This window comes from Lepidochelys olivacea, assembly GCF_965140295.1.
Source record: "Lepidochelys olivacea isolate rLepOli2 genome assembly, chromosome: 10".
NCBI lineage: Eukaryota > Metazoa > Chordata > Testudines > Cheloniidae > Lepidochelys > Lepidochelys olivacea.
The window spans coordinates 68,027,589-68,041,760 of NC_140420.1; the positions used below are offsets into that span (position 1 = coordinate 68,027,589).

A 14,172-nucleotide genomic window follows, 5' to 3' on the forward strand; every position below is an offset into this window, starting at 1 on the left:
GTATGTATAAAAAAAATAGACATCTTTATCCACAGTTTTGGAAAATTGCGTCATCATTTCCTTTCACATTTGTTTAGTGTTCATGAAATGCAGCAGTGAAGACACAGCCCCTGTCATTGTCTTTGTTTCCAAAATGTTTGCAATTGACGCTAAAACATTACCACGCAACAAACCAAGGTAAGAAAAATGTGCCACTCGGCCATCATCCACGTTGATAACACTAGACACCTCCAACTAAGGTTCCATCACTCCAGTGTAACTAAGTTATAATGAAAGTTTTGATAGATTACTTTTGGTGTAAGGAAGTTATTAATTATTCTTTGAAATAATATCAAGTGGTTTAAACAAGGAGAAGGAGCACTAAATAAATTTAAGACTGACTCTTTTGCTTCATGTTTCATTTTGAAAATTTAGTGTACATGTTGAAGATTAATTGAAGATTAATTTAAATCTTTTGTCAAAATCTAAAAAGCACTCTTATTATTTGGAAAACAACATTATTACTCAAAAGCCCATCATGATACCTATATTGCTCATTATTATTCAAAGATCACTGGTAACATGTTTCTCTGACACCCTTTTGTTGTGACAGTGGAGTGCTTTAGATGAAACGGACTCAAATAATTTATCAGATTCTATTAAGAGGAACTACATTTCCTTGAGACATTCATAATAATGGGATTAGTTGTAACCTTTAATCTCTGTAAATCTCTAGGGCATTTTAAATAGTTTACAACTCTATTAAGTAGCCTCTTCACATCTGTATCATTGTGAATACTAGGACTGCTTTTTTCAGAATGAATGAATATAGATGTGGAAAAGCATTTAAGAAAATATTTGTCTTCTTACTATATTAGATCTTTGCCTATTACTGTTTCACTTAGTCTTCATATGCTGAAACTTGCTTACTTAATGGAATTTGGTGTGGCTTATTGCCATATTTAATGTTTGAAAATTAGGACTACTATCTCTATAGTTTTTACACACAGACAATTCATTGATGCTAAAATCTCACATGAATTTTCTTTCCTTTATATTGTGATCTAACAAAATCTTCTAGACAACATTTTAAGTCTTTTTATATTTTCTGAATGTTTTATGGTATATTTTCCTAGTTGGAGATTATTTTAAATCTGCATTTGAGTCTGAATTGGCAATGAAATTGTTTGTGTAACCACAGTTTTGTAATTCTTTAATTAAATATTTTTATTTTCTCCACATGTTCATTTGTAAACACTGATAAAGAATTCAGTACACAGTTTTGTAATTTACAATCTCTACATTTTCATTTTTTGCCCTATCCAGCCTAAAAAAAGAGGTATAATAGCAGTGAATTAAGCAAACCATTTTTCTCTTGTCATATTTATTTTTCAAGGAGGCCCTAAAAACTTCGGTTTGATCATAAGGTTAACTATTTCTAAATGTGTTTTGCATTTCTAACATTGTGAAATGCGAAACATCACAGTTGTAATATATAGTATTTGAATGATCATTTTAATATATTCCATTCAGCTTTAGACTTAATATAGCTATAGATTTAATATAGTTACCTGGATATTATGCCAAAAAGATTTGTTTATGATCGACTGCTGAGAGTTTCGGAATTTTGTAAGAAAAAAATACTTGGTTTTAAGCTGTAATTTTGGTTGTGAGAATACCAATTAGCACAATTACATTTAAACTGATTACACAGTTGATTTTTCGAGAACTCAAATGCTTAATTGCCAAAATAACCTCCAGATGAAGGCAATATAAAATCTTCCCTTTCCAGCACACAGATATATTTCCTTTCCTGAAAATAGATACATTTTCTGAAACAAGTTTGAGATGAGATGTTTGACTACATTTTTAAAATGAATTATTGGCTGGTGATGTGCAAAGAGAGCTATGCTATTAGCTTCTTCTGTTTTTTCAGTTATTATGCTTATAAAGTATTTTCCTTTAGATTATGTCGATTTGAATAGTCATTCACAAATGGGAATGATGCATTGGATTTATGGAGAATGAATTTGAACACTAGATGGTGCTGTTCTGTTTATTATTTCATATGGTACAAATCATATCTAGTGTATGTTTTTTTCATATCTGTGATGTAATTTACCAACTTTGTCGTCTTCTTAGTCTTAACTTTTAATTAACATTCATTGTGGCTATTTTTTCTTCCATTCCATGAGAAGGCACCTTTCTCAGCCTGCTTTACAAATATAGCCCACACACTATGTAGAGTCCAAACCTTAGATATTTTCTCCCTAATGAGCCAATTGTGCTACTCCAATATCTGAGTGGAATAATTAGAAAGAAGAGCCCACTTTCACAGCAGGATCAAAACCTGTTTACGAAATGGGGGTGTTTCAGACAAATGCTGTCAGCTTTTACGCAAGCGGATCACAAAAGGCTAAAACCTTAATAAGCTAGTTTTAATTTCAAATTTCTGGCCAAAATTACATGGTAATAATTGTCAGTCCTATGCTCTAAGTGGAATCTGGGCTCCTAAAAAACAGATTGCGTTTGATATTGACTTTGCAAAGCTAATGGATTCCTCAGACGCCAGCATTCATCTATGTTCTTCTTCCCCTTACTTCTTCCACTGCTCATTAGAATTCACTCTTAACCTCCTACCCCCATTCTCCCTGGGTATTCGGCCTACGTTTTCTTTTGTCTGTTTTACCCTCCTTAGCCATTCATCTCCCTCCTTGATGCTTTACATGTTTCAGATATTTGTAGACACTTGTATCCAACTTTTTATTCTTTAGGATATGTATTTTTTTTTAAAAAGTCATGTTTCCAAAACAAACCCATCTGCCTTTTAATGAATGATTTGTAACATGATGACATGCATGACTGACTGTAGTTTGTGAAAATTGCACTTACGTGCAAAATATATTTGCAAAATTTTAATGTTTGTTGCATTTTCTCTTCAGTTGAATAAATTCTGCTAGTATTAGTTGAATACATGTAGTCACAAATAGGATTACGCTTTTCCACTCTGGTAGGTATTTTGAAACATAAATCCATAGTTCTGAGTATCACTGACCTGCTTTGAAAAACCTCTAACAATGCATCTGTGCTGAGTAAGCTACTTCCATAAATCTGGAGAAACCTGCATCTATCTGGCAGTTTTTAAGTAATGTATTATTGGTGCAGAAACCCTCTGATCTAATCTTTTTTTGGTATCTGGATTATTTCATCAAAAGTTAAGGTTTCAGAACTTTCATCAAAATCAGGTGTTAGTTGTAATTGACTTCTTCCTGGAAGACTTTAGATATATTCATGATTGTGAAGATTTAAAAAAAAGTGTTCCCCGCATTTTCAATACATTTAAAATACTTAATGCCTCATGTTTTCATATTCACATCCAAAGTATTTTAATAGATGATTAGCTTTAACGAGCCAATTAAAGTGTTTAACTTGGTTGATAATTGAATAGTATCGTTAAATTACACTTTTGTTTTTGCCAAGACTTCTTCTCATTATCAAAACCATAGAGGTTTAGTGATTAGACAGTTCTATTAATTTCACATTGAAATAATGATCTGATTAAACACTGAATGCCATTATGAAAGTCAGTGACTTAGCCAATTATAAATTCTTTTGTATTTAGTCTTCGAGTTTAAAGCTAAACAATTCCTAAACAATCCACAAATATATGCGATTCATTTTTTTAAGAGAAAAAATACCTCAGTGAAGCAAAGTATGGTCCTTATTAAAAAAAAATTAATTTTGCAGAGAGAGATTTGAAAGTGTGTTTGTAATTACAGCAGTCATTGTGTTCTATATACATAGTTAACAGCAAAAATAGCTGTAAGGCAGTACTAACTGCAAGATCAAGAATTCCAGAAAGTTGCTCCAGCTATCTTAACTTGGCCACAGTGCACACAGTTTCTTCTGTGGCCATGACAGTTCCCCAGAGTGGGGGAAGGGTTATGTGCATAAGTTCTGTAGAGGGTGGAGGGGAGACAATTTGCAATCTCTTGCCATCCGCTTTTCCTCCTGGCCTGTCTCCTGGCCCAGTCTCTAATTCCCTGCTCCCTGTACTAACTCCAGTACCAGGTGGAGAAGGCTCTTCTGGGTTTGGGGTACAACAGTGCTTCAGGGTGGTTAACCTTCCCATCCTGTGCAGACGGGGAGTGATTAACATGAAGAGGACAGGGTCTTGCTCAACAATAGGAAGAAACGGGGATGGGGAAATACTTTTAGATCTTTTAAATAAAAATTAATATCTAGAAATAAGCATTAAAGTTAATCTGTTAGGGCATTAGTTATAATAACAAAACCAAACTGAAATAATAAATTGAAGAAACTAAATAAATTAGAACAGGATTTATACAGGCTGGAAATAGATTAGACTAATTTGGGTGTCCATCTCCCTTCCAAGGAAGGTTTGTTCCCTGCTCAACACTTTGTGATGGCTTTGTCCTGTGTGGGTAAACTTCAAAGCAAAAAATTGTATTTTTTTTTCATGACTGTTGGGTTCTCATATAACAGAATATTCCTACTCCTATAAATTCTGTATAATTTCAGAATAGGAGATAATTAAATTTTGAATCTGGGAATTAGCAATGGACGTGGCAGGTTAGTCCGTGGAGAGGCTCAGCCTGTTAAGGAACCTATTGATAGTGTATTGTAAGTGAACAACCAGTTGTCCACAGCTAGTGACATGTAATTGCCCTGAATTGCTTTCTGGGATGACACTTCCTATTTTTTTCTTTGCTGTAAAATCAGCAACTGGAAAAAAAGGTGTCAGGTCTGGGAGATGAGCATCTACTGTATTTTGCCTGCATATCTGTCATAAACAACTGCATTTAGTAGTTTAGAACTTCAAGGTAAATGTGCTTTGTTCTACAACTTGGCATGACTTGGGCATAAAAGTGATGATTATTCTTGGCTCAGCTTTTGTCATAAGTCTGCTCTATAATATTCAGTCCTAAATTCTTAAAAAGGCAAGAAGGAGAGGAGAGAGGAGGCGGACCCTTCTTTATGAGAGGAATATGGCTATTCGAACATACATGAATGGTTGGACATTTTTTCTTGTTTGGGCCGCAGAAATTTTTTACTATAGTAAAGGGTAGGTGGATGACCGATAAGAAGCCATGAAACTGAAGAAAAGCATGTTTGTGCCTAGTAGAGAAGAAGAAGAAGAAAACAGTAGTTCATCAGAGTGAAAATATTATTGCATTGTGGAAGGTCACTGTCAATGTAGGTTACCTACTAGGCATCTGTCTCACAAAGTAGACTTGTCTAATTTTGTAACCTCATGGGTTTTTTTAAAGTCACATTACATTCATTCATGAAACTGTTTTCTGGGCCAACCACTGCTTTTTTTTTTTTTTTTTTTTTTTTCATTACCTGCTTCATTTTTTAGCTTGTGAACTCCCCATCATAAACCAGATTAGAGTCTCAGTGCCAAGAAATTAGTACTGAATACTAATTTCATAAACCTGAAGTATAAGGAGAGCATTACATAATTTTTCATGTTATATACATAAAATTGAAATTCACTAACCAACCCTTCAGTTTCATGTGAGAAGTAGCTCAGACGTAGTATTCTGTTGACTTGAAATCTTCTAATTTGATAAACCTCAAGTACCACAAATATGAGTAAATAAAATCCATATCATATTTAGATTTAAAATGCATTTTCATGAGATATTCAGTAGCGAGAGGATGAGTTCACAAAACCGAAGAACTTCATCCTTGTGATGTGTCCTGCCTTCTAGGTAGAAAAAACATTGAAAGAGGACCTCGCCCGTTTTACTCTAGTAGAGTATTTTAGAAATTGAGTAATTAAAAAGTAGGTATTACTAAGTATTACTAAGTCCTGTATAAACATGTTTTGTAATGGAGGTCAGGGGTGGGGGAGGATTTTGGTTAAAATTCCCTCTTCTGAGTCTGCTACTAGAAGCCTTTATCTGAAAGGTTGTGAAAGGTTGCTGAAAGGTTGTGAAATTAACAACTAATGTCTTCTACCTTCACACTGTTCAATGATAAGATTAAATATGTTTGTAATCAGAAATATGTTAATCTCTTACTATTGAAACAAATAGTTCTTCTGCTGTTAAGCCATTAGTGCAAGATGGAAAATGCTTGGAATCTACCCAGGCTATACCTGGTTAGTAGGTATTATCCACCTAATTTGGGATTAAAATATACAAAAGTTCCAAAGCTCCATTTATCTTGAACTGATTAGTTTTACCTACAGAACACATATACTAGTCACATAAAAGCTATAGGGGTTCTGCCTTTTTTATGACTATTGCAGGTGGTATGGATCCCATAATATCCCTACCACTTTCCTCTGAATGATATCAAAGATACTTTCTGCTCCATCTGCATGAAATCGGCATTTTTCCCTAGATATCACCATTAAATTGGCACTTCCCCAACAGTTCTCTATGAAATTACTATGATGATTGCCTCATTTTCTGCTAGCTGCTTGTTTGCATGTCTTAAATCAACAGGTTGGTGTATACTTCAACTGTTAATGCACTCACTTTCCTGTCTGATATTCCCTAAAGATTATATTTAAAGAAATATAAACAGTTACAATTTGCTACACTTCAATGAACAACATTGCGAATGTATTTAATCAAAAGAAGTGAACATTTATAAAGTTCTAAAGTGTGTGAAAACTCACCATCTTCTTGCAGGTAAATTGACACTTGCATTTAAAGTGCTCTGTGCCTTGTAGTGCAGCTACAATTATTGCTCTGAGCTGATCTGTTCCTGGATTGCATTTGTGGTTTGCACTGAACCTTATTTAAGTAATCTGTAACAGTGAACACTGAAACTATTCAGTTGAACATCCTGTCAGAATTACAGGCCAACATTTGGGAATGACACCTACTTATGTAATTAACAAAGTAAAATATGGTCTCAGAAAAGGAAAAAACCTATTTAATGTGTTTGATTTGAAATACATTCTTCATTTGTATGGAAACATGCTACATTTGAGTTCAACTAAAACATATGGAACTGATTGAAGGTACAGTTTGCATTAATGGGTGAAATTTGGATCTCTTTGAGTATTTGTGAGATTACAAAGGAGTAGCTTAAAGCATCGTACAAAAGTATCACAGCAAACATTAATTTTATTTTATTTATCGTTGTGACATTCTGTTCAGGACACCCAGAACAGTAAACCACTGTGTTATCCCTTTGCCTCAGCTGGAGATTAGAATGTGTATCAGCTTCCTGCCACACAGGTCTACCAGCAAACTCCTCAAGGTTCTGCCAGTTTAAACCTGGCCTTGCAGGGAATAGTCAGTGAACCTGACTCCCCCAGAGACATCTTTCTCCGTTGTCCAATCCCTCTGTGTGACACTCACAGAAATTGTTAAATTTGTGCTGCCTCCAAAGAGACAGTGTACACTCTAGCCTGTTAAGTTAGCTGAAGATTCACACTTCACAATATTCCACAGCATTTAAGAGGGTTTATAATAAAACAAGAATAAATTCATCAATAAAGAACAGACATTAAGTGATACTAAGCAAGAGACACACAAACAGGTATGGTTACAAACAAAACAAATAAAGCATGCTGTCTAGTATCTAAAATTTAATAGATTACAAACTTGGCCTCAGGCAATTCCTCACCTGTATTCCTTTCTCAGAGTCTTCAGCCCACATGGTTGGAGGATCTACCGTTCATAGATTCCAAGGGCTCTGGTCTCTTTTGTACATTAAGTGATGGGTAACTCAGATGTCTTTTTTCTCCCTTTTGTTGTCCAAAGTCCATTGTCTCTGCTTCAAGAGCCAGGAATTTGTCCTAGAGTGCAGACTCTGTCATCCAGCATGCTTACTAAGCTGTCTCCTCTGCCACTTGATAGCTTTGTTTACCTTATATGTAAATGTACTTGTCTTGTTCTCTGCCTGTAATCAAATTGGTTAGACCGGTAAATCCACATTCCTTTGTCTAGGCTTTGTCAGCTTGGTTTATGCACTGCCTCCCAAACCAATTTTAAGAACATATTTCCAGTGCAAATATACAACTCGTTGTACCCAATCTGTACATACATCACGCAGTGATTTTCAGGACCAGTGTGTCACCAGTTTACATATGATACCTTACATCATTGGTTCTCAAACTAGGGCCGCCGCTTGTGCAGGGAAAGCCCGTGGCAGGCCAGGCTAGTTTGTTTACCTACCACGTCCGCAGGTTTGGCCGATCGCGGCTCCCACTGGCCGCGGTTCACCACTCCAGGCCAATGGGGCCCGCGGGAAGTGGTGCGGGCCGAGGGATGTGCTGGCTGCCCTTCCTGTAGCCCCCATTGGCCTGGAGCGGTGAACCGCAGCCAGTGGGAGCCGCGATCAGCCGAATCTGCGGACGCAGCAGGTAAACCGGCCCAGCCCACCAGGGGCTTTCCTTGAACAAGTAGCGGCCCTAGTTTGAGAACCACTGCCTTACATGACAACTTCTAGATACATATTATGGCAACAGTATGTTGGAGGTAATGAGGGTGTCAGGCTTGATATGAGCTACAGTATGGTGGACCCTTTACCAGCTGGCATTGAGGGGCTCTTAGGTTCACAATCACACATTTATAGTTGCTCTTGCATACTAATCATAGTTCAGATATAGAATATAGAATCATAGAATATCAGGGACCTCAGGAGGTCATCTAGTCCAACCCCCTGCTCAAAGCAGGACCAATCCCCAGTTTTTGCCCCAGATCCCTAAATGGCCCCCTACAAGGATTGAACTCACAACCCTGGGTTTAGCAGGCTAATGCCCAAACCACTGAGCTGCATACTAGAACTTTTCTAGATGATACTTCGTAGCTTCTTATTGAATTTTGAAGTATACATAGTGAAATTAAATTTAATGACTGCTGCTATTATAAGAGAGCATGGAAAAATTGTTCAATTCACCTTCTCTTTGCATCATCTTTATAAGACCTCTGTGGTTTTATGTTTTCTTATATATTGATTGTAGTTATTTTCAGTTGGTTGGTTTATTGCTATACCACATTTATCTCTACTACGAGCTGTCTAGAATTTCTAGTTATCTCTAGCAGAGGCAAAAAATATTTTTCTCATTACTATGTTCTAAATTATTATGAATGGAAATTGCTCTTACAAGTTCAGCTTTTTAAGGTGTTGCTGTACACAAAGTCAGCTTTCTGGGTATTAATTCATGGTTGGGATTTGAGCATTGTGTTTTCTTGGACTCAGACTGACAAACAAGTTTTGAAATTAAGAAGGGGCAGGAAGACTATTTGGTCATATCTGTGCACTAAATTTCAATGAACAGAATCTGCCCTTGTGAGTTTTGTGTTAAGGATGTAATTCAACAAATATTTATCTTGCCTCTTACCAGGCAGAAAAGCTTGTATGGGTTGGATTTAATCACAAAGAGCATAATCATGAAGCACTCTATATGGCATTAGCTCATAGCACTCATGGAATTTGCTCAGTTTTAAGGCTTTTTATAGATGGCAGGTTCCTACTTAGTTTGATAGCTAGGATTTTGCTTGTGTCCATGACTTCATGGCAGTTAAATAACTAGAAAAGATAAATTGGAGACCTATTGCCCTCAGACTTCGTTGTTAAAGTACAGTTTTGATCACAAGGCTTCTTTAGCTATTCATGAGTACATAGGAAAGGTATCTCTAGACATTTGCTGAAAGAACTATCAGAGTCTGAAATTATGGAGGTGCCTGGTAACTTCACCATTAGGATTGCTATTTTAAAAGGACAAAAATTCCTGTTTACCTCTAAAAGTAGATGGCCAATTGGTATGAAATTTCACACCGTGTTAATTTTTATGCCATTCAAATTTTCTTTGTATTTTTGTTTGGTTTTTCTTCATAAGTTATTAATGCCAAGTCTGATATTGGGTTGTGTCTGAAATTTGTCCATGTTAATCCTACTTTTCATTGACTGAAATCTTTTTAAAAAAGAGGACTATCTTGAGTAAATCTGTTACAACTAACTGCTCTTTTATTTTTGTTTTAATATTTGGATTTAGGGTAATTTTTTAGCCATTGTTCATTCAGTAACTATAACTGAATGTTGTGTTGGGAGAGGGAACTTTAGTAAAGGCGTTTGTGCAGAAGAGGAAGCACTGATCCAGTGGTTAGGGCACTCGCCGAAGTCTCAGTTCCAACACAGATTTCCTAGGTGACCTTTGACAAGTCAGTCTCTATATGTCTCATTTTCCCCATTCGTAAAATGGGCATAATAGCACTTCCCTACCTCACATGGGTGTTGAAAGGATATGATTTTGAAGTGTTCAGATTCTGTGATGATGTGGGCCATATAAGTACCTCAGTTAGAGACATGGTTAGCTGGCAACCCTTGGGAAACAGAGTTAAGTTTGCAGTGCATGGTCTGTAGTGTACAGTAGTTGTAGTAAAGGTTTTGTGTGTGTTTGTGGGTGAGGGAGAAGAAGGTATGTAGTGTTAACTTATTTAACCTTCGATTTCCTTGGTTTTGTGAGTTTGTGTCAGAAATGCTGTTTCTGCTGTCAGAGAAGATTTTAGCTATCAGCAACTATTTATGGACCCTTGTGCACCTTCTCTGTTGTACAGTAATATCTGACATGAAGGAGTAGCTTTTGATGGAGAAAGTTTCATCTGACAGTTTGTGTGCCCACGAGCCTTTAATCAGGTATATGTAAACCCAGTCCCAATCAATCACATTTGTAAGCACTGTGCAGAACCAACTGCTACACCAAACATCCACAGCTACTGCTGGAGGGGAAAAATAATTTGGTAAAGAGGTGTATACAGAAGGACCAAAGGACGGCAGAGTTAAGATTACATTTATCTCGAGGGGAGTGCAGCTTCAAATGACCATATCTAATAGTAGCTAATACTAAAGATTCAGTCCCACACACCCTCCCCTTTCCCAGAAGCTGGACTAGATTTTCTCACCAAGACATTGCCCAGGCCTACTAGTGGATCAGCCAGTCCTTGGTGCAATTGAATGGAAAGAGTCAGAGGACCATTATAAGCTGTCATAAGTAAGAATTGTCCTAACTTTAGCTAGAAATGGCCCCATACAGGCTATTTTGTTGTCAAGGAACAGCCAGAAAACAGAGCATGAAATTACATTTCAGGAAAAACTTTAAATTTTTGAGACTTTTTGCTCTTGTGTTTTAAATCCCCATCAGATCTTTCAAAAAAAAAAAAAAAAAGTGTGAAAACACCTAAGAAAGAGGGAGACCCAGACCTGGTCAGAATAGCCAGTAGCTTGATGGTAAGGGCACTCACCTGGGATGCTGATTCAAGTCCCTGCACTTCCTGATTCAGAGCAACAATTTGACCCTGGGTGTCACATGTTCCAGGTGAGAGTCCTAACCCCCAGGTTGTTGGCTTTTGAGGGGGTGCGGTCATAGTGGAGGTTGGGTGTGTGTATGTGTCTGTCTGTCTCTCGTTCTCTTTCTGTCTCTCTCTTTCTCCACCAGAAATTCCATTCTGGATCTGAGAGACCTTTCATTGAAATGTTTTGGCATTGTCAAAATTATTTTGACCGGTTCTGCAAAGCGGCCATAAGTTGGACTGAGGATGTAGCTCTTTATCTCCGTTTTATAGTTCCCCAATGACCAGGTGTCTGGTAGGGTGTTTCAAGCCCCAAGAAAGAAACATGAGGAATATTTTATTATCTAAAAGTTTATGCTGTACAATTAAGTTTCAAAATATAAGAAGAAAATATAGCGCCCCACTCTTCCTCTACTAATTTCCCACATTATAGAAAAAGGAAGACTTTTAGGGAGTCAACTGGCCACCCTCATAGTAAAGATGTGAGAGCTTACATCTTCAGAGACATTCTAGCGACTCCTTCAGGAAAACCACAGGAAACCAGTGTTGATGCTCCTGGTATTTCTAAGGTAAAAAAACAAATAGGGAAAAATTTTAAAAATCAAAACTTTCTTTGTATACCATAAATGAACAAACAGCGAACATGCGCAACTTTATTTAATCCTTTTCAGATAACTTTTAAGTAATTATAACATCTTAATATATTAAACATCAACTTTGAGATATGTAGAAACTAGGGCTGTCAAGTGATTAAAAAAATTAATCATGTTAATAGAATACCATTTATTTAAATATTTTTGGATGTTTTCTACATTTTCAAATATATTGATTTAAATTACAACTCCGAATACAAAGTGTACAGTGCTCATTTTATATTTATTTTTGATTGCAAATATTCGCCGTAAAAAACAAGAAATAGTATTTTTCAATTCACCTAATACAAGTACTGTAGTGCAATCTCTTTATCATGAAAGTTGAATTTACAAATGTAGAATTATGTACAAAAAAACCTGCATTCAAAAATAAAGCAGTGTAAAACTTTTTGACCTAAAAGTCCACTCAGTTCTACTTCTTGTTCAGTCAGTCGCACAGACAAACAAGTTTGGTTAGAATTTGCAGGAGATCATGCTACCCGCTTCTTGTTTACGTCACCTGAAAGTGAGAAAAGGCACTGTTGTAGCTGGTGTTGCAAGTTATTTACATGCCATATGTGCTAAAGATTCATATGTCCCTTCATGCTTCAACCACCATTCCAGAGGACATGCATCCATACTGATGTTGGGTTCTGATCGATAATGATCCAAAGCAGAGTGGACCAACACATGTTCATTTTCATCATCTGAGTCAGATGCCACCAGCAGAAGGTTGATTTTCTTTTTTGGTGGTTTGGGTTCTGTAGTTTCTGCATCAGAGTGTTGCTCTTTTAAGACTTTTGAAAGCATGCTCCACACCTCATCCCTCTCAGGTTTTGGAAGGCACTTCAGATTCTTATATCTTGGGTCTAATGCTGTAGCTATTTTTAGAAATCTCACATTGGTACCTTCTTTGCGTTTTGTCAGATCTGCTGTGAAAGTGATCTTAAAACGAATGTGTGCTGGGTCATCATGCGAGACTGCAATAACATGAAATATATTGCAGAATGCGGGTAAAACAGAACAGGAGACCTACAATTCTCCCCCAAGGCGTTCAGTCACAAATGTAATTAACGCATAATTTTTTTAACGAGCATCAGCAGCATGGAAGCCAGTCCTCCGTAATGGTAGCCGAAGCATGAAGGGGCATACGAATGTTTAGCGTATATGACATGTAAATACCTTGCAATGCCGGCTACAAAAGTGCCACACGAACACCTTTTCTCACTTTCAGGTGACATTATAAATAAGAAACAGGCAGCAGTATCTCCCGAAAATGCAAACAAACTTGTTTGTCTTAGCGATTGGTTGAGCAAGAAGTAGGACTGAACTTGTAGACTTTAAAGTTTTTTAAATTGTTTTGTTTTTGAGTGCAGTTATGTAACAAAAAAAAATCTACATTTCTAAGTTACACTTTCATGATAAAGAGATTGCACTACAGTACTTATATGAGGTGAATTAAAAATACTACTTTTATCATTTTTACAGTGGAAATATTTGTAATAAATATAAAGTGTGCACTGTACACTTTGTATTCTGTGCTGCAATAGAAATCAATATATTTTAAAATGTAGAAAAACATTCAAAAATATATAATAAATTTCAATTGGTATTCTCTTGTTTAACAATGCAATTAATTTTTTTGAGTTAATGGCGTGAGTTAACTGCGATAAATCAACAGCCCTAGTGGAAAATCAAAAATTTTGAAAAATATTTTCAATTAGTGTTTGAGTTTTGAGAGTGGGGAATAGTTCATGAACAAATGTTGCTCCCCCCTTATTTATTTATTTATTTATTTTAAACCATTTTGAGGCTGAGATCAAGCATGGAAAATTTTAGTCAATGAGGGAAAAGTTAAGGAACTCAAATGCTTTTGCAACCTAAAGAATACTACCGACTACCTATTATTTCTACATAGATAATCTAATTAATCCTTTAAAATCTAATATTTACTTATTTCTTGATTAATATGTCAGACAAAGTCAATAGTTCCTTACTAGAATGTAAGTTTAAACTTAAAAGTTTAATAAACCTCAAGTTTATTTTGAAAATAATAACTATTAACCTGTAATTTGTGAGTTTTTGTTTTATTCAATTTGAAATACCTGTCCTTAATACTGTAGTGCAATGGTTTAATCCTAGCATAGAATGCTTTTTTCCATAGCACTGAGGTCCAGAGAGGAGGAAAGGAGAATCTGAAGAGGCTGAAAGGTCATCAAAAAAGCAGAAGTTGTGGGGGGAGAGGTTGATTTTTCTCTCAGCCCCTCTTCACAAACACT

At 36.1% G+C, this 14,172-nt stretch overlaps 1 protein-coding gene across 4 annotated transcripts in view; it reads left to right on the forward strand.

Annotated features, from left to right (window-relative positions):
• EFL1 (elongation factor like GTPase 1) overlaps positions 1-14,172 on the forward strand; it is a 152,647-nt gene that overhangs the window by 21,230 nt on the left and 117,245 nt on the right. For all 4 annotated transcript variants that reach the window (XM_084640811.1, XM_084640814.1, XM_084640812.1 and 1 more), the window contains exon 12: positions 78-177. In XM_084640811.1, the coding sequence (XP_084496937.1) occupies positions 78-177 (100 nt within the window). The remainder of the gene's footprint in view (positions 1-77; positions 178-14,172) is intronic.